The sequence below is a fragment of the Lepisma saccharinum genome, chromosome 19 (genome assembly GCF_977018435.1).
Source record: "Lepisma saccharinum chromosome 19, izLepSacc3.1, whole genome shotgun sequence".
NCBI lineage: Eukaryota > Metazoa > Arthropoda > Insecta > Zygentoma > Lepismatidae > Lepisma > Lepisma saccharinum.
The window spans coordinates 35,853,617-35,872,723 of NC_139247.1; the positions used below are offsets into that span (position 1 = coordinate 35,853,617).

Sequence of the window (19,107 nt, forward strand, 5' to 3'; positions counted from 1 at the left end):
TGGAAATACAAACGAGTTGGATGAGATAATTGAGGAAATTAATGAATGATAAGTCTGATGAGATGGAGGCCAAAAAAAATATATACATAAGAAGATAAAGTGCCTACTGGCAAGAGCTAAATATAATAAGATATTAGATGGAAAATACAAAAATTGATTTAGTAATAATTAGAGGTTATTGTAAGCGTAAAAAATTAATGAATGAAAAATATGTTTTGATATGTTTAATAAGTTATGATTAGGGTGCGGATTTATAGGCCATTTTTTCTATCTATCTATCAATCAATCAATCAATCATATGTTTTGTCACTGCTGTTTACCTACTAACTATTCATACTGTGCTTCAAAAGCTGCTTACTTTTAGGGATATTTGATATCGAAGCAACACGCGACAAGCGACACGTGTCTCTTGGTAACTGGCTCTCAGTAATAAATGCTACCAACCATTCAGCTTGTGTTGTCTGTTGCTTGTGTGTCCCTCTGACTGAGTTCTTTTTCATACCGTGCATCGTTTCGCCCTGGCCTGTTGTTCGCTCATGCACAGTGAATATTTTGCTTTAGACGGTGTGAAATATGTGTCGCTTGAGGATTTCACCAATTGAACGCAGGCTTGTGTGACATGTTATTCTACAGCTGTGTGAGACGTTGCTGTTGATTGGATTGTTCTCTAGAGGTATGTGTCGCTTGTCACTTCGGTCTGCAGCTACATTGAGAAACGTTGCTGTTGACTGGCTCGTTCCCAAGCGACACGGAACATTCACATCAAGCAACAAGAGCCTATACAGTTTAAAGCAAAACATGCACGAACAACAAACTGAGTCGACATGATAACACGATATTGAGAGAAAGTCTCAGTCCGAGCGACATGCGACACGAGTAGCTTCTTTCAGTCATGAACAAACAAGCTATGAAGATGTAATTGAATTCATTGTCACTCGCCCTCTTAGGGAGAACTCACACCGAAGCGACAAGCAACATATGTCGCTTGGGAACGAGCCAATCAGCAGCAACGTTTCACACCGTAGCGGCATGACAGGCAGCACATGCCTACGCTCGATTGGTGAAATTCTCAAGCGACACGTGTCGCCGGTCACTTGTCGTTCCGGTGTGTTTTCTCCCTCCATCACGATTAATGTATTCACATAATATCCAAAGTAAAATATTAATGAAACTAGAATTAAAAAAAATGCAAGATGTAGGTTCCATTATTATAACATAACATTACATATAGTATAATTGAATGTGCAGTGAATTATATTTAAAATTTAAAAATCTACCTTCAGCATAGTTGTCTTACCTCTTTATGAAATACATCGGTGTTCTCTAAATGTGAATGTATTACCCAAGCGTGTTCTTTGTATAGACACAAATTGTATTTTTAAAATGCGTTGAAGTTAATGTGACTATAATTGAAATTATATTCAGAGATCGAGACGAGAACGAGAGAGCGTTTACATAACTTGGGACAAGAACAAGATTTAGAGTTTGAAAGAGTACCCGACTGTCTCACTTCCTTTCGCTGTAATTTCTGTAGGGCCTCCCAAGGCACGTATCTAGAAATACACCGAACCAATTGTGTCAGGAATAATAATAATAATATGATGTTTAAGTTAAAAATTATATTATTATCACATAAATAGGTAAAAAGATCGGATAACAGCAAGTATTCATTATCTAGCTTACCTGTAGTTAAGATCGGCATAATTTGCATAAAAAACAAGTGCCCTGGCAAAGAAATTCATTTCAAATTGATGAAGAATTGAATATTTATTGAATAAAAGAGAATGTTAGATCCGGTTAGCGAAAAGTAAAGTTCCTGATTAATATTTTATGCATATTGTTATAAATAGTAGCGTGCAAGCATAAATCTTTGGTAATTGGGACTGTCCTTCTAAGCACCCTACTTCCAATCTTTCTTCCAATAAGTTCAAAGAGTGGGCCTCCTCGATGGCGCAGTGGGATCGTCGTTGCCTTGTAATCAAGGAATCCCGGGTTGGATACCCGGTGGATGCAAGTAGTGGTTCGAATCTCACTTTAAGCTGTAAGTCCAGTCCCGATTAGCCTTTCTGTGCAAAAAGTGGACTTAGAAACAACAAATCAATCAATAAGTTCAAAGGAAATTGTAACCATCAATTATGTAATAAATGCTACACAAATATATTTTCATTATTTAATTTTTTCACTTGGTAAGTCTTTCTTGGGGGAGGGGTCCGGACCCCTCCTCAAATAAGTCTTTGAGTTTCCTCGATGAAATTAGTAGTAATTATCTCGCCTTGTATTCAAGGGGTCTCAGGTTCGATCCCCGGTAGAACTACACAGTGGTATGGATCCCACTGTATCCTGTAGCCCCAGTCCCGATTACCCTATTTGAGCATGTAATTGACTTAAAACAAATTTAATTTTGCTATAATTTATGTAAGATTCAATTGGGACAGTCTCTGTATTAATGTATTTATTCTTTTGGAAAATAGAAATAAGACAAATGAAACACAATGAAAAAACAGCCGGGTGAAGGAAATCAACTTTGGATTTTCCGAAATGGTCGGAGCACGGTCAAAAGCTGCCCCCAAGGGAAAAGACAATGCCAAGGGTAGAAGAAGAAGAAATCCAAGCCACGCCCACAGTAGTAAAACCTGGTCAGAGTCATCTATCGGCAGACGGCTGAACTTGTAGGACTTGAACATAACCCCGCCAGCCGATGGCCAGCCCCGCTATGGCTCGAATAAAGCCATTCTCAAAGGTGTTTGAAAATGCATATCAATGTTTGCAATGGCGTATTGTCACAATGGGCCTCTCAATTTAAAAAATAAAAAAATCAGTTTACTCAGGAAGGATGCAAGAAAGGCTTGCAAGGTTAAATTTTTACAGTAACTTAGAATCGGGCTCTATACGCCGATCCAAAAACTGAGATATTTGACAGCTAATATCTATTAAAATATGGAAGTGATAAAAAAATTTCGATAATCACTGTTAAGATTCATCCTTTCTGATCAATTCACCACAAAACTCATTCAAATGCCTCAAATAGTTTTCGAGTAAAAGTGTTCTGAATGAAGGTCTGTTTTTCCGCTGCCCATGATATGGCCTCTTAAAGGGACTCAGGGGAGTCCTGAAAGGACCTAAGAGGGTACTAAAGAGCCAGGTTAGGCCTGAGAGGGTCCAGGAAGCCCTCAGGGCCTAGAAGGAGCTCAAAGGAACCAGGGTGTGAGGTGGGGTTAGTCGACCTCTCAGAGTGGAACTCCAGTTCGAGGCAGCATGGTAAAGGAAGAACGTAGAGAAGAAAAAGATAGGACAAGGATCTGCGTCAAATTACTTTGAAGTCCATTTCAAGGAATACAGCACATTCAAGTAAGTTTTGTTTTTTTGTAGTAGAGCATAAAATGTGTAAACTTGATGAAAAAACATATCGAAGTAGAAACAGTAGTCTGATGAAAACTTCACAATGCTAAGCTTTTCAACACACAAGGTATACTGTACGACAGATGCGTTTAATTAACTTTTTCTGATTTTGCTGACCATACACGGGGATGGTTATAGGAATCTCTAGCTATTGCATGGTGGTCAGTCCTGGTTTTGCCATTTTTATCCTGTCTTTGACGTTCTTCTTTTTTTTTTTAAAAAAAAAAGGAATACTGGGTAAAATGGGGTTATGACCTCCCCAACCCTCCCTTGGGCACGTCACTGGAGATACATGAATAAGCATTTGATCATACTGGGAGACGAAACATTAGATGTGTTGTGAACGGAAGGGTTTTTTCATTGTGTATTAATTGTTTCATGATCCAGCTGTATTCGAGAAGACTTCCTTTGTTTCGTGCCGATATATGACAAGACAGCGGAAGCTGTGACAGGCATTTTTGAACACTTGTGAGTGCTAAGGCTTGAATTTGAACAATTTGGTGGGTTTCGGCTTTTATAAGAGCTGCAAACATGGGAGGATAAGACACGTTAGTGGTGTTCAGGCTTGAATCAGAGATACATATTCGAGAGCTCTCTGCGTCCAGTTGGCAGGCCACAATTTGAATCTCGCGTTGTCGAGTGGATTGTCCATCTCGTGCATGTGTAACAGCTTCGTAAAAACACTGAAAGACACCATAGATGTTTTTATGTCTGATGAGAAATGGACAAACACACATACTGAGATGGTTCCGGCACACAATGTTAATGCATGGAAACAGAGGAGTGGAGTGGTAAAAAAATGTTCAAATTTCACGTTCTGATTAAAATGACAGCCTTTCAGTGGCGACGATTTAAGGGTAGTTGATTCCCATTGTTTTGCCTCAACATTATGGCCTATTAATGTTAAGCCTTGTCTACCAAGAGAAATTAAACTTTCCTTGCACCGCCCTCCGCAGCCCCCCCTCCCACCTGTTTTGGAACCCAATTGCCACCACTGGTCTTAAACAAAAAATTGTGAGGTTCTTACTATACCCCTTAAAAAAATGGTGTTGAGCCCCCTCGAAAGGAATTCCTGGATACGTGCCTGCACCCAGCCTCAAATCAATGAGAACATGGAGACAACCCTGGAAGGGGGAGGTAAAAGCAGCCGGAGTGTGGTGCTGATCACGTCACCTCCGGAATAGCAGAGATTGAGAATGTGTGGGGCCCTACTTTTTATGGGGCCCTACTCCCACATCCCCTAAATGGCCATTAATGGCACAAGGAACTTTACCTTTTATATAAATGAAATATTCATTAAACATATGACCATTAGTAATGTAATGTAATTGTTTCATAAAAATATGAAAACAGTATAATTGTTTAGACAGGTAAAAAATAAAGTTCCCCCTGCATAGCATACAAATCCAAACGTATAATTCATACATCCTGGTTTTGTCAGTAAATGTCTAAATGGACATTTTCTTTCATTTTTCTAAAGTGAACACTGTTATAGTTAACTACAGCGTGTCCCGCTTATACGTGTGATAGGGGAAAAAATCACAACTTTTTTATTAACCAGTTATAGTAGTTATGCTGTCTAATGTGTTTCTGTTTATCTTGTGTAGTATCGGTGGTGTGTATGTATGTGTCTTGTGTTGTAGTTGTGCTGTCTAGTATGTTTGTTTTGTCTTGCGTAGTAGTTGTGCTGTCTAATTTGTTTGTGTTTGTCTTGTGTAGTAGTTGTGGTGTGTAGTTTGTTTGTGTTTATATTGTGTAGTAGTTGTGGTGTGTTTGTGTTTATATTGTGTTATAGTTGTGATGTGTTTGTGTGTGTCTTGTGTAGTAGTTGTGCTGTCTAATGTGTTTGTGTTCGTCTTGTGTAGTAATTGTGCTGTCTAGTGTGTTTGTGTTTGTCTTGTGTAGTAGTTCCTCCATTCATATTGGAGGTTAGGCGTAGAGCTGACAACTCTGCACTGTAAAAAGACATGTCAAGAAACAGCAATATAAGGCCATGGATGTTCCCAAGGTAAAATATTCCGGAGGTAAAATAGTCCCCCGTTCGGATCTCCGGGTGGGGACTACTTTGGGAGGTCCCTGGACTAAGGATAAGATATACATTAGGAATAAGGATATTAAATTAGGCACCTGGAATGTTCTGAGCCTTTACCGGCCTGGGGCATTTCAGTGTACAGTTAATGAGATAGTTAAGTATAAATTAGATGTAGTAGCTGTCCAGGAAATTAGGTGGCCAGGAGAAGGGAATTTTAAAACTAAAAATTATACTTTTTCTATGGTGGTACTGAAAATCATAATTTTGGAACAGGCTTTTTTATAAATAATAGAATTATCTCGGCTCTTAAGATACACGTACATAAACCAGTCTTTAAGTTCTTCAAATAATTTACTAAAAATCTCGTTGAAAAGCTTGTTTTAATAGTTTGCATAATACATAATATGCAATTTCTTATATATTAAAGCAAAATAATTATAAAAAAAGTATATGAGAAAGGGTGGTTTACCGATGATAATCGCGGTAACATGGAGAACACGCCATATGTAGCTTGCCTTCTTCCAATGTGCTTTTTTACAACTTGTACAACATATTTTTCATTTACTTCTAGGTTAACAGATTTCGTTGAATCAACAGAAATCAGTTTCGTCATAAACAATAACACCGTGAGATATCCGAAGATGCCGAAGACATTAATTGTGCTGTGCATATTGTACATCACAGTCACCTGTAAACTACATGTGGGAACGTGCTCTCCATTCTTCAAGTTCTTCGGCTACAGACGACCTCCTTCATATGCCCCAATCAGGAGCAGCGGGAACGACAGGTACAGAAGAATCTGCCGGCACATTGTCCATCAGGATGGCTATGCTTTCCCTGGAAGCAGGGTGTATCCAGCTGCCCCGCTCTGTCCGTACTGACCTCATGAACAGGGACGGCGCCAGGGGGTTGAGAAGGGGTGCGCGCTGCCTTTTCAATGCTCTTTTTCAACCGAGAACACTCTTCTGTAGTGTCGCTTTACGTCGTGCCATCATATTGAGCACAGGATCTTTGGTATTGAAGTGGTACATCTATTGGTACCATTGATCCTACTCCGAAAGGGAAGCCGCTTTTACTTTCCTGTACAGTCGGCAAGTTTCTACAAAGATAAGCAGCTGTTGTCTTTCGTCAGCATTTACGAATTGTTTCCACTTTTGTTCATCGTGGGGCTTGTGTTGCGATGGTCCCTTCGTCATCTTCATCTCATTGCCATTCATCATCATCTTCGCGGTCAGCCAAAAAGTGGCAAAAAAAAGAAGTAAAGTAAATAAATTAAAAGCAAGGATTATAATTTTCCTTCGCTACTAAAATGTACCACTGTGTTTGTATCTTTACAATGCAAAGCCTTTTTCGTGGGATGTAAGACACAATTTATGTCAGTGACTTGCCTTGAACAAGCTTTGTTCGTTTCAAATTTCCAAACATGTGGTTAGTGTTAAAATCAAGCAAAAATGAAGCAAGTCACTAGAGCTCTCGCCACGAAAACAGTCCAGTCAAGGTCACACCACCCACCTACAGTGTTGTCAATAACCAACAATTTCAACCGCATACGTACATCGCGCGAAGTGTCGACTGAGCAGCTTAGAAGAAGTGTGGCAACCTTGGAGGGCCAGGGGTGTGGGGAAGGCAAGGGGAAGCCCCGACTGGACTGTTTTCGTGGCGAGAGCTTTAATACGAGGGGGTGCTGGTAATTTCTTAGCCTTTGCAAGAAACAAATGAGACAGAGATGGGAATCAATTTTTTTATTCAACATAATCCCCTCTGAGGTGAACACACTTCCTAAGTCTTTTCTCCAGTTGTTGTAACCCCCCCAAAAAAATATTTTGGTTGGTCCGCAAACCACGTACGTACAGCGTCCTGTGCCTCAGAAAGTGACCCAAATCTGACTCCCTTCAGAAATTTCTAGAGATTTGGAAATAGGAAGTAGTCAGAGGGGGCCAGATCTGGTGAATAAGCAGGGTGTTCCAAAACTGTGAACTTCAAATCCTTTAATTTTTGCTGGGTAATGCCTGCAGTGTGTGAAGAGGCATTGTCGTGCAAATACAGAATTCCGTTTGTCAATTTTCCACATCGTTTGGACTTAATTGTCTGCTTTAAATTATCAAGAAGTGATGAATAATATGCCCCTGTAATAGTTGCACCCTTTTCCAAAAGTCAATTAGCAGTACACCGTCTTTGTCCCAAAAAACACTGGCCATCACCTTGGCTGCCGTCTTTTGCACACGGGTCTTCTTTGGGCGTGGTGACTCAGAGTGGGTCCATGCCTTTGACTGTTCTTTTGTTTCAGGATCATAGAGCTAGATCCAGGTCTCATCTTCAGTCACCAATCGAGACAAAAATGTGGTCGCATCCTTTTGAAAATAATCAAGAATCACTTTGGATGTCCTCACCCTGTCACGTGCTGATCAGCGTTCAAAAGTTTCGGGATCCACTTTGCTGAAACCTTACTCATACCTAGATGGTCGTGGATAATAACACCAACTCTTTCACGGGAGATGTTTAGAGACTCAGCAATGATTTTAGTGGAAATTCGCCGATCTTGAAGAATTAGATCATGCACAGCATCGATTACTTCCGGAACAACCACACATGCTGGCCTTCCTGTGTGTGGCTTATCATCTGTGCTGAAATGGCCGGTTTTAAATTTAGCTACCCAGTTCTTAATAGTGGCATATGCAGGGGCACGGTCCTCCAAAGTCTGTACCAACGTGTCATGTATCTCCTTGCCGGACTTTCTCTGCAGGAATAAAAACTTTATCACCACTCTATGGTCTTTAACTGTAAATGTTGCTTCAGGTGCTGCCATCTTTCAGTCACATCTGAAATAAAGAAAAACCATTAGACGTACAAATATAATTTTCTCTACCAACAATATACAGACATTAAGCTGCAATTTAAGACCAAATTCATGAAAATACGACAACATGAAGGGGGTAAGGCTAAGAAATTACCAGCACCCCCTCGTAGTCTTCAGTTTCACTTCATAGATTCCTACTAAAAGTTGATTGGTATTTGATGTAGTTTCATCTTTACTTTTATCATTGCAACCTCTAAATATCATTCCGCACCCCCTCAGCATCCCTAGATGATTAATCCCAGCGTCGTCATGAAACTTAAGAGAGTTAGCCAACACAAGGATCATTTGCACCGCCAGTCATAAACTGACGAACAAACATTTGGAAAGAGTTCTTCAGGTTGTGAAAAGAGTTGCAAGCTGGTATTTATTTGTTCGCGTTTGACTCTTTGGTTCTACAACTTTTACCTTTACCCATACGATGTGCCCATGGGATGTATTAATTTGGCTGTAAATGAACAATTTGGAATGTGAAAAAAATCATCTTCACTTATATTCAACTGTACCAAAAATGTTGAGTCCTCCGCTTGATGTAGTTGATTGGTTTGGTACTCGACCTACAGTTTAGTGGGATCCGAAATACCGGGTAATGTACCCGGGACCTGTTGATTACAAGGCGTTGACGTTACTAATATGCCATCGGGGAGGCCCTTTCCTTGGTGTAGTGGTAACGCTGTCACCTTGTAATTAAGAGCTCCCTGGTTCGATCTTCGGTGAAGGAACATTGCACAGTGTTTCGGATTCCATCTTAAACTGTAGTTCCAGGCCCGATTAACATTTGTAGCATAAACTGGTGCCTTTTGACCAAACGGCGAAGGATTTTCTTACCATATTCATTTGAGATTTACAACATGCTGTGAAGGGATATTGGGAGATGTGCGCAGCGCCAGGCTCCTGGCGGTTTCCCCAATTTCAACTGAGGATGTACCCACTTCACTAACTAATAACTGTTTATATTGTTCTTCAATTCAGTGGGGGTGTAAGGGCTGACATTCGCTGAAGTCACTAAAATGTCAAACTCTCTTCCACTTGGTACACCCTATTCAACATTTTGCAGGTTAACGAGGCTTTGGAGGTTGGCAACGGGACTCACAGCCAGTATAATCTTCTGTGGGAGCTGTTTTGTGCGGTCCGTATGTGTTTGTGATAGTTCCTTCATTCATCTCATCATCATTCATCCCAATCGTCACGATTAGCCAAAAGTAACAGAAAAGCGACGTAACTTAAAACAAAATCAACCCAATTCAGTGTAAGTATCATCACTTCATTGTGTTTCGTTTTGATGTTTTACGAGTTCGAAAAACTCCCACCAAAGACATACAAGTCAATGGATATGCTGTGTTAGTTGACGTACGTACATGTAATATTAAAATGCGATCTTTGTTTCAATAATATAGAAGCAATAAAATTTACATTGACTGCATATTTACAATTTATTCCTAATCCTCAAAATCTGTGTTCTCATGATTACTGATCGAAAATGTTCGGAAGTAAATAGCATATCATCTTTGTACATTACGTGAGAAGTAATGGAGTTGTTAATAATGAGCATTTTCTTAATTATAATATTTTGAGTGCTGTTATAGAACATAACAATTCACTGTTATTAATACATCAAATATTAGAAATAACACTAAGTAAACTTACACTTTAAAAGAAAATATGGATTGTCGACAACAATATGATCCTGTGCGACAAATAGCAGAAATGGACTTTCAACAATTTTTAATAATCTTTTCAAGATCATTTTCTAATTTAAGTACTACAACACTTCAAAGATCGGTGCTGGCAATATTATATTGACTAACAAAGAGATATAAATATGCATAAATTAAAATTAATGACTATTATCCAAGATACATACCATTTCTATTATACACACCTGGTTAGCGTCAGGTGTAATATATTTGATTTTTAGATAAAGGTAATATGTAACTTAAAAACAGAAGACAGTAGAATCTAATAAGTAAAAATATGAGGTGAATTTGTGTAAACCCATGTAGAAAGACATTAATATAATAATTTAATGTGTTTATTTCATAATCAGTATTATGTATGCACATTGAATTTATCCTGGACAAAAAGAGCTGTACGTAAATATTAAATAAACTCAAGAATGAGACTGTCCAAAGTGGTATAGTCAAACTCAGATCTTTCATCGTATAATCTACACTTTGTAATATTCGTTCGTTAATTGCATACTGGGAAATATTATTACTAAGTTTGAATTTACATACTTTTATTGTAAACGCACATTTAAATAAGAGATGCTTTATTGTGCATATTGACAAATTTTAATTTTAATTTTTAAGTCTACTTTATGCTCAGATAAGGATAATCGGGACTGGACCTATAGTTTAAAGTTGGATCCCAACCACAATGTGCCTCCACAGGGTATTGAACCCGGAACCCCTTGATTACGAGGTGACGACGTTTTGACATAAATATAAGTAAATTAAACCACATTTATGTTGCATATTTTGTCAATATCTGCCACAAATATTTTTTTTATATACCTAGGTATATATAAGGGGCATATTTTTTTTAAAAAATCAGAAGTGTTACTTCCTTTAGTCTTTAAGAGTTACAGGTATTGGACAAAATAATGGAAACACCTGTGGAAGTCGGAACATCATGTAGTAATACGGTGTTAGGTCACCTTTAGCATGCAATACAACTTGGATTCGGGACGGAATAGACCGATACAAGTCCTGAATGGTGGTGAGTGGAATTTGAAGCCATTCTTCATGCAGCACAGCCTCCAGCTCAGGTAGAGACGAAGGAGGTGGAAATCAACGCCGAACCCTGGATTCCAAAACAACCCACAGAGGCTCGATGATATTCAGGTCTGGGGACTGGGTGGGCCAGGGAAGATTTTGAACCTCATCACCATGCTCTGGAAACCACTGTTGAACAGTGCCAGCAGTATGAATGGGGGCATTATCATCCTGGAAGATGGCATTCCGGTTTGGAAATAAGGTTTGCACCATTAGGTGGATCTGGTTACCCAAGAGTTCTCTATACACTGCTTACGAGACCCGACTGTGTAATGTGACAAGGGGGCTGCCGAATACCATGATATAATGTCCCAGACCATAATAAAGCCACCACCATGTTTGACAGTCGGGCGGTGACAGTCCACATCGTATGCTGCCGAGGGTGTCTGCGATACAAACACGCGTCCAGTAGTGGGAAAGAGGGTAAAGGTTGACTAGTCTGACCAAATGACATGTTTCCAGTCCTCCAACGTCCAAGTTTTGTGGTCATTGCATCATGCTCGTCACCTTCGAGCACTCGTCTCAGTTATTAGGGACTTGGCAATAGCAACACGCCCATGGATACCCATTTGATGCAGTCCCTGCCTCATTGTTTTGCATGACACAGGGTGTTTAGGTGCTGATTAAGTTCTGTAGTCACTTTGGAGGCCATTGTTTTCTTCTGCAACGTCACAATACGCTTCAAAGCCCGGCGGTCCCTTTCCTGCAGCTTCGTCTTTCAACCACTATTGTGCTTAGCAGACCCTGTTTCACCGTGCACTGTGTATGCGGTCATGACTTTCGAGACCGTGCCTCGTGTTACACCGCATAACTTTGCTGTTTTGCTCACAGATCCTCCAGTGAAACGGGCACCAACAATTCGACCTCTTTCAAACTCCGTCAGGTCGGCTATACTGGTCACTCACTACACCTGAACAACGTTCACTACCTCACTGCCTCACTCTACTGTCAGTGCACAGTCCATACTACCTGCAACAAACAAGAGAAGGTTGATTTCCGCCGTGCTCAGTATTACCAGGCACATTGAAAATATGTCCCACTTCTGACTCGTGTTTCCATTATTTTGTCCAATACCTGTACTTATTTTCTGGACACGCCTCGTATTTGCTACGATTTCACCACAAAGGCTATAATTATTTCTTTCCTTCATGGTGTCCGGAGATTAAACTGGTTGAGATATAAAGTTTTATGTTTTGATAATTTTAGTTTGTGACATTACTTTAAATCTTTCCATGATAATTACATATTGCATAATTCGTTCATAACCCTGGAGATAATATTTTGTTTATAGTTTTCAATGTGCTTTCGCCAACCTGCATGGCGGAGTGGTTAACATAGCACGCTACGACGACAGGGTTCCCGGGGTCGAACCTTGCCTGGGCATGGATGTTCTTTTCTCAGCGTCCCTTAATCAATTTCATCATATCATCACTCACCTTCATCGTCGCGATTAGCCAAAAGGGGCAGAAAAGAGAAGTAAAATAAACCAAATTAACATTATGACTAAAATGAAGACACATTAAAATGCTAACTTCCCATCTTTCCTAATTTTTAAGTGAGTCACTGTATATAAATCTGCATTTAATCGTCATTCATCCTCATCGTCGCGATTAGATAAAAGCGGCAGAAAGAAGGCTAAATGCAATTACATGTTGACGCAAACTGCAAAACAGGTTGCAAATTGCATACGCAAGCACCAATTACATGCATTTACGGCGAGAAGGTTCTCGCAGTAGCGCTCATATCTCGAAGCGACCTCTGAGGAAACTTCTTCCTCGGCTGTCGATGGGCGTTCTCGTGGCGGTTCCCAACACATGCTACGGTCGTTAAACGGCAACAAATTGCGTCACCCTATGATTAACTTCCCGGCGGCCTTGCGTCGCAGAACTTGCAATTCAAATAACTCCACTTGCCTTTCAGCAGCAAATGGCGGAAGCATATGCTAACCGCACGCGTTTCGCAAGCGCATTCATATATGCACACACGGAATCAATGGAGCTTCCTTCAAGGGGGGACCCCAGGTTTGGTTTGATGAAATTTCTGAAGATGAAGGTCACGTTAGGTAGACCGTGGGCATCCACAGTCACAGGGGAGGCTCGAGATAAAATTTTCGCACGGGCAAGCTGGATTCCCCCCCCCCCCACACACTTTCCATCTTTCTCCATATAATAAATTACCATGTTATATATTGCAGTTTCAACGACGTAAAACAATAGCCTTATTTAAAAATACTTTAAGTATTTGCGCTACTGTTAAATTGAATGATTGATTTGCTTTATTTTACTTCGCTTTTTGTGCCACTTTTGGCTAATCTGTGAAAATGGGGATAAGTGATGACATGATGATATTGATGAATGGACACTCAGAAACATCCATGCCCAGAGGGGCCTCCCCGATGGCGCAGTGGTTGCGTCGTTGCCTTGTAATCACGCGGTCCAGGGTTCGATACCCGGTGGAGGCACAAGTGGTTCGGATCCCACTTTAAACTGCAGGTCCAGTCCCGATTAGCCTTACTGTGCATAAAGTGGACTTAAAACACTAAATCAATCAATCAATCAAACAAACATCCATGCCCAGACCGGGATTCGAACCCGGGACCCCTGACGTCGTAGTGCGATGTGCTAAACACTCCTACACGGAGGCCAGCTGTTACTGTTAAAGGACACGTTTATTGTATGTAGCTAAATAATTAAATCAAGATAACAGTACTATCTTAGCTTAAATTTCTACACGATTTAACAATTTGCTTCAATTAATCCTTACAACAATAAATCCAAATCTTTTTAAAACAAATAAAACAGTGAAGGCACATAGTGATTCGGATCTTACTTTAAACTGTAGGTCCAGTCTCGATTAGCCTAACTGTGCATAAGTGTACTTAAAAAACAAACAAAGAAATAAAATTATATAGACGTTTACGTAATCATAATCAGGTTATCGCTGTAATCGAGCTGGCGTCTCGGACGACCTCGCTCTTGCACAGAGAGGGTGAAGGAGGGAGTTCAGTTGAAATTCCTCTCTCGAGAGAATAAGATTTAGAAACATATATTCAGTATTCCTACATTTTCTGCTTTCTCAGTTCAAGCATTTACTTCTTACCGTATTTGCTATTTTGTCGAGTGTTTTCCTTTCTACATTTTCTCCCTCGCTTTTCCTCGCCATTCTTTCTTCCTCTCGATCTCCCTTTATGTCTCATTCTTTTCCCCTGGTTTCCTTTCTTTCTCTTTCTCTCTCCCATCTCACTTCATTTCTGACTCTTTCAATATATATCTCTCTCTCTCTCTCCTCTCTCTATTCCGTTTCTATTCCTCTCTCTCTCCTTGCATCTCGCTTTGGTTTTGTTACTCTGTTTCTCCCTATTGTTTCTTTTACCTTTCTTGGAAGTAAAACTTTTTATTTCTCTCACTCACACACACACACACACATGGGCGTCGCCAGAATTTTTTCCAGGGCCGGCCAAGTTGAATAGTAGAAATAATAATAATAATAATTATCATTACCACGGTTATAAATGTCATTATACAATAATAAATATTATTAACTAATAAAAATTAAAATATTCAAATGAATTATTATTATCATTTTATGTAAATGGGGAGACTCGATCCACCAGACGAGTGAATATCCAGCACAATTATTTTCCATTAATTATTTTACATTCCATATAGTTAGTATACGGAAACGCACAATTATTATATTTTATTATTAACTTTTGCACGTCTCATTCAAAAAAAGGCTTTAAAAGTTAGGGGGAAATTTTAGTCATAAAGTTTATGTTGTGTGATCTATCATCTAAAAATATAATTTTTGGAATTTTGAAAACTGTGGAGCCATGTATTTATTTTTGATTATGTGGTCAAATATAGCCTAGTTCCTGTATTTTTCAGTCAAATATTTCAAAGCAATCAAATAAGTGAAGAAATATTACCTTACGTTTTCTACGTGTGGTCAACATTAAAGTTATATTTTGAAGAGGCATACATGTTTAAAATTGCGTGGTTATGTTTACGGCCATCGTAAAACATAATTCATTTTAAGATACAAAAAACAGAAAGTTTGTTACTTTATTGTTAATAACAGAATTAAAGTTCACTTCCAACCATAACAATTGGTCTATCGTCTCTAAACAAATAGTTCACGAAGTGTAGTGAAGATGGCACGGCATATCATAGAAGTTTAATGCATTCTTAATTCTTACAATTTGTAAACACGCAATTACTGAAAGATCTACTTTGCAACGAAAATTGTCTTTTTATAATCAAATGTTGATTTTCAAATGTCTCCGAAGAATAAAAGTGCGTAGTAGATTAATTGTGCTTTATGCTCAAGTAAAGAGAACAAACACACCGTAATATAAGAGAAGGTTCAAGTAATTCAATTGAGTTCAGTAACAATCATATTGATGTTGGTTGGTTGATTTAGTGTTTCAAGTCCACTTTATTCACAGTAAGGCTAATTGGAACTGGACCTACAGTTTAAAGTGGAATCCGAACCACTATGTGCCTCCACCGGGTATCGAACCCGGGACCCCTTGATTACAAGGTGACGACGACTTCACATTCATGTAAGTGGTGTTCACATTGATTTCCACATGTATTACATGCGTGTAAATAAAAAATTAAACATTCGCGTGTGTTTCAGCCACTACATCAAATCATGGGCGTCCGGAAGGGGGCAAGGGGTAGGGGCGTGCCACCCCCCACTTGAAAATGAAAGTCAACCAAAAATTATATATTTTTCACATACAATTTCATTTCAGCCACAATAATATGTGTTAATTAATGCATGAATATGATAAAGTCAAATGTAAGCAATCTTTTTTTAGGGAACAACACTATCATTAGGGAAAATGTGCCTTGTTTGCCCCTCTGGAAAAAGATACCTTCCTTGCCCCTCCCTGTAAAAAATCTTGCGGACGTCCATGCATCAAATACCAAATTACTTTCAGTAGGCTTCATATGGGTGCGCAAGGGGTGAGGGGGGGCAGTTGCTCCCTGTACAGAAATTTAGCGTGTCGAAATCTTATCGCCATTATTAAACAAAATTATACTCTTGAAAAAAAAATGAAGTATTTTCACGCCCATGAAAGTTTGAAGCAACTACGGGGGGGGGGGGGGGGGAGGGTGCATGATATCCTATAAAATGTGAGTATCCTACTTTGTTCTCTAGGAAATTGCTTTTTATTAACACTCCCACACACTTTATTAGTTGGTTGTGTTACCTCAAAATAAATTGCCCATACATAGAGAATTAGTAAATCATGTGTAGTTGTTTTGAATCTGCTGTAAGAAACCATGTTTGTATGCATACATGGAGGTCCGAAAGGGGGGGCAAGGGGGCGCCACAACTCTCCCCATGGCAAATGAAAGCCAACCAAAAATTATATATGTAACACATATAATTCAATATATGTTAATTATTGCGAGGGCGTTACAGGAACATGATTACCTCAAACTGAACAGTGTTTTTTGAGGGAAGAACACTAATATTGGGGGGAATGCCTCGTTTGTCCATCGCCTGTAAAAAATACCCCGTTTGCCCCTACCTGGAAGAAATCCTGCGGACGTCCATGTATGTATATTAGACTCTGGGCCACAGAGAGGGGAAATAAAGGTGGGGGCCAGAGAACATTGGTGTCACGGAAATAAGAATTCCTATAATATAGAATAAGTCCATCATAATGGCGGTTGGTGATCTGGCTTTTCTTCTAAACAGCTCTGAAAGTGAAAATCGATTTTCTGGGGAATGATTTAGGTGGTTTGGTTGAGGAGTGATTCTGAGAGAAACCAAACTGCAAAATATACAAATTTTTGTAAAGTGCTGAAGATGTTTCCTAAGAGCGATGTAACCTTATGTTGAAAAGTAAATAATTAATATCATTTTAAATATATAATAAATTATTATATTAATTAGCAAAAACTCGCAGCGCAGGTTTATGTCACTGACTTAAGCCGCGACGGACTAGGATCCAGCGCGGAGATCGTCTTTATGGCAGTGACCATCGGTTGCCGCGTTTACCTACGAAGGAACTATAGGGTGGCCACTCTAGGCAGGGTTGGCCCAGCCCAGTTTTCACCATGCAGTTTTCTTTTTTCAGAAAACCCCACTTTGAAAAAACACCAAAAAAACAGTCAAAAAGTGTATTTCTTTTTAAGAAAATGTTGTAAATTATTGCTTTAAATACTTGTGAGGTTCTACTATTGTCAATTTCTTTTGGAAAACTTGTAAAGAAGAGCTTATAATGCTAAAAATAATGAATGTAATACAAGTCATAGTGGGTTTTTCAGGCTATTTTCCTCAAATCATGATAAAAATGAACTTTTAACAGAATTAAAAATAATACATATCCAAGGAACAAAACGAAAAAATATCAGAAATGTTTAGATAAGACGTTTGCATTGATTGATGCAGCATAGTTGAACAAAGCTTATAATTTTAAAATGTTTTAACTTCTTGGTTATCAGTCACTTCCTTATTCAGGGGAAGTAATAGTGGTACATTATAGTTTCAACTGTGATGATCAATTGATACAATAAAGTTTTTGCATGTTTAAGCATTACAAGGGAGAATTGAGTACATTTTATTGAAATATCGTTAATTGTGGCATCATTAAATGGGAACATTCTTCAAGTGATTTTTCTATTTTCTCATCATAATGGGTTGCTTGCCTATGCAAGACAACTGTCATTTACGTCTGTTTAGGAGCTTGTTACCCATGTAAGTCATGCACCTTCATGATCTACCACAATTTCAGTTTTTTTTTTGTTTTTTTACTTTCTTTAAAGGGTGTATAGGGTACTCAAGTAAATTCAGAGTATGTACATGTATACTTTCATATTTTGATCATTATTGACTTTTTCAAAACTTTGAATAGACTATAGTTTTGAGCTTTGTGCATGAAACTTACAGGAGTATTATGTACTTGCACTATAATTTGACAATAAAATTATCAAAGTATGGTGCATGGTTTAGGAGAAGCATGAGTTAGGGTGGATGGGCAGAGGGATGTCATCTGTTTAGTGATAACTGCAGTAAATTTACAATCATTTTGGTAAAATTATTTCTGCAGCTAGAAAACTTGTGAGTAAAATTGGCCAATGTGTTTCAAGATGGTGGATGAAAAACTAATTTTCCCCATGTTGCAGGCTCTATGCTATGCTCTACAACTTTTTTTGTTCAAAACTGTCTAGAATACATTCTCAGAGTATAAGAAATTAAACGAGGTCATTTTCTTTTAAAATAATATTTCATAGCATAGGAGAGGAGTGGTGGTTAAATCACAAACGATGTATTTATGATAACCACCATAAATGGAAAGCTTTTGACTTGCAATTTTTATAGTTGCAAGATAACTTGAAGGATTAGTTTCACATTCTATTTGCAGAAAATTGGTCGTCATGTTTAAAGATAGTGGACGACAGACCGGTTTAACATGGTCTTCCAAGAGCTTTAAATTATGCTCATATTTGACTAGGTTACATTTTCGTACATTAAGAAAACAAGTCTCAGCAATGTTACGGCATCACTTGAGTTCTAAGCTTTTAATAAAACTCTGTAATATAGTGTGTGTTTTAGGAAGGGTGGGGATAAGTCACCAATGTTGAGACCATGATAACTGCAGCAAATTTAGAGGTTTTTAGCTGAAATGAATCACATTTGTTCAAAACATTTCACGATTGTAAATGAAAAATTGATTTTTCATATACTAAGGTAGATTCCAAATTCTGGTGACTTTTAAATGCCTAAACTACATTTCTGGAGATTAAGAAAAAAAACTCTTTTAAGAATTTTAGACGATAAATGTTTTAAATATAGTGCGTGTTTGGGGAGCGTTAAGGTCCAAATTGATGGTCACTGATATGGGAATTGCCATTTTCGTAGTAGCCAGATATTTTGGAGGATGTATAAGGTATTCCATGGACGAAATCAGCCAGACAATTAAATGTGGCAAAATTGTAATTTGGCATGTTAATACACGAATGCTTGAAACATCCACAAAAATCATGGGGAAACACAACTCTGATAAACTGTGAAATAACTACATT

At 38.7% G+C, this 19,107-nt stretch overlaps 1 protein-coding gene across 1 annotated transcript; it reads right to left on the bottom strand.

The window, feature by feature from the left end:
• Positions 1–7,817: 7,817 nt before the first annotated feature.
• On the bottom strand, positions 7,818–8,237 carry LOC146002991 (protein GVQW3-like). Its single transcript, XM_083141148.1, has one exon. The coding sequence runs from the start codon at positions 8,235–8,237 to the stop codon at positions 7,818–7,820; it is 420 nt and encodes a 139-aa protein (XP_082997274.1).
• Between the last annotated feature and the right edge of the window lie 10,870 nt (positions 8,238–19,107).

Excerpts from the sequence above, each read along its gene's own strand:
- LOC146002991 (XM_083141148.1), bottom strand. The coding sequence starts at position 8,237 with ATGGCAGCACCTGAAGCAACATTTACAGTTAAAGACCATAGAGTGGTG.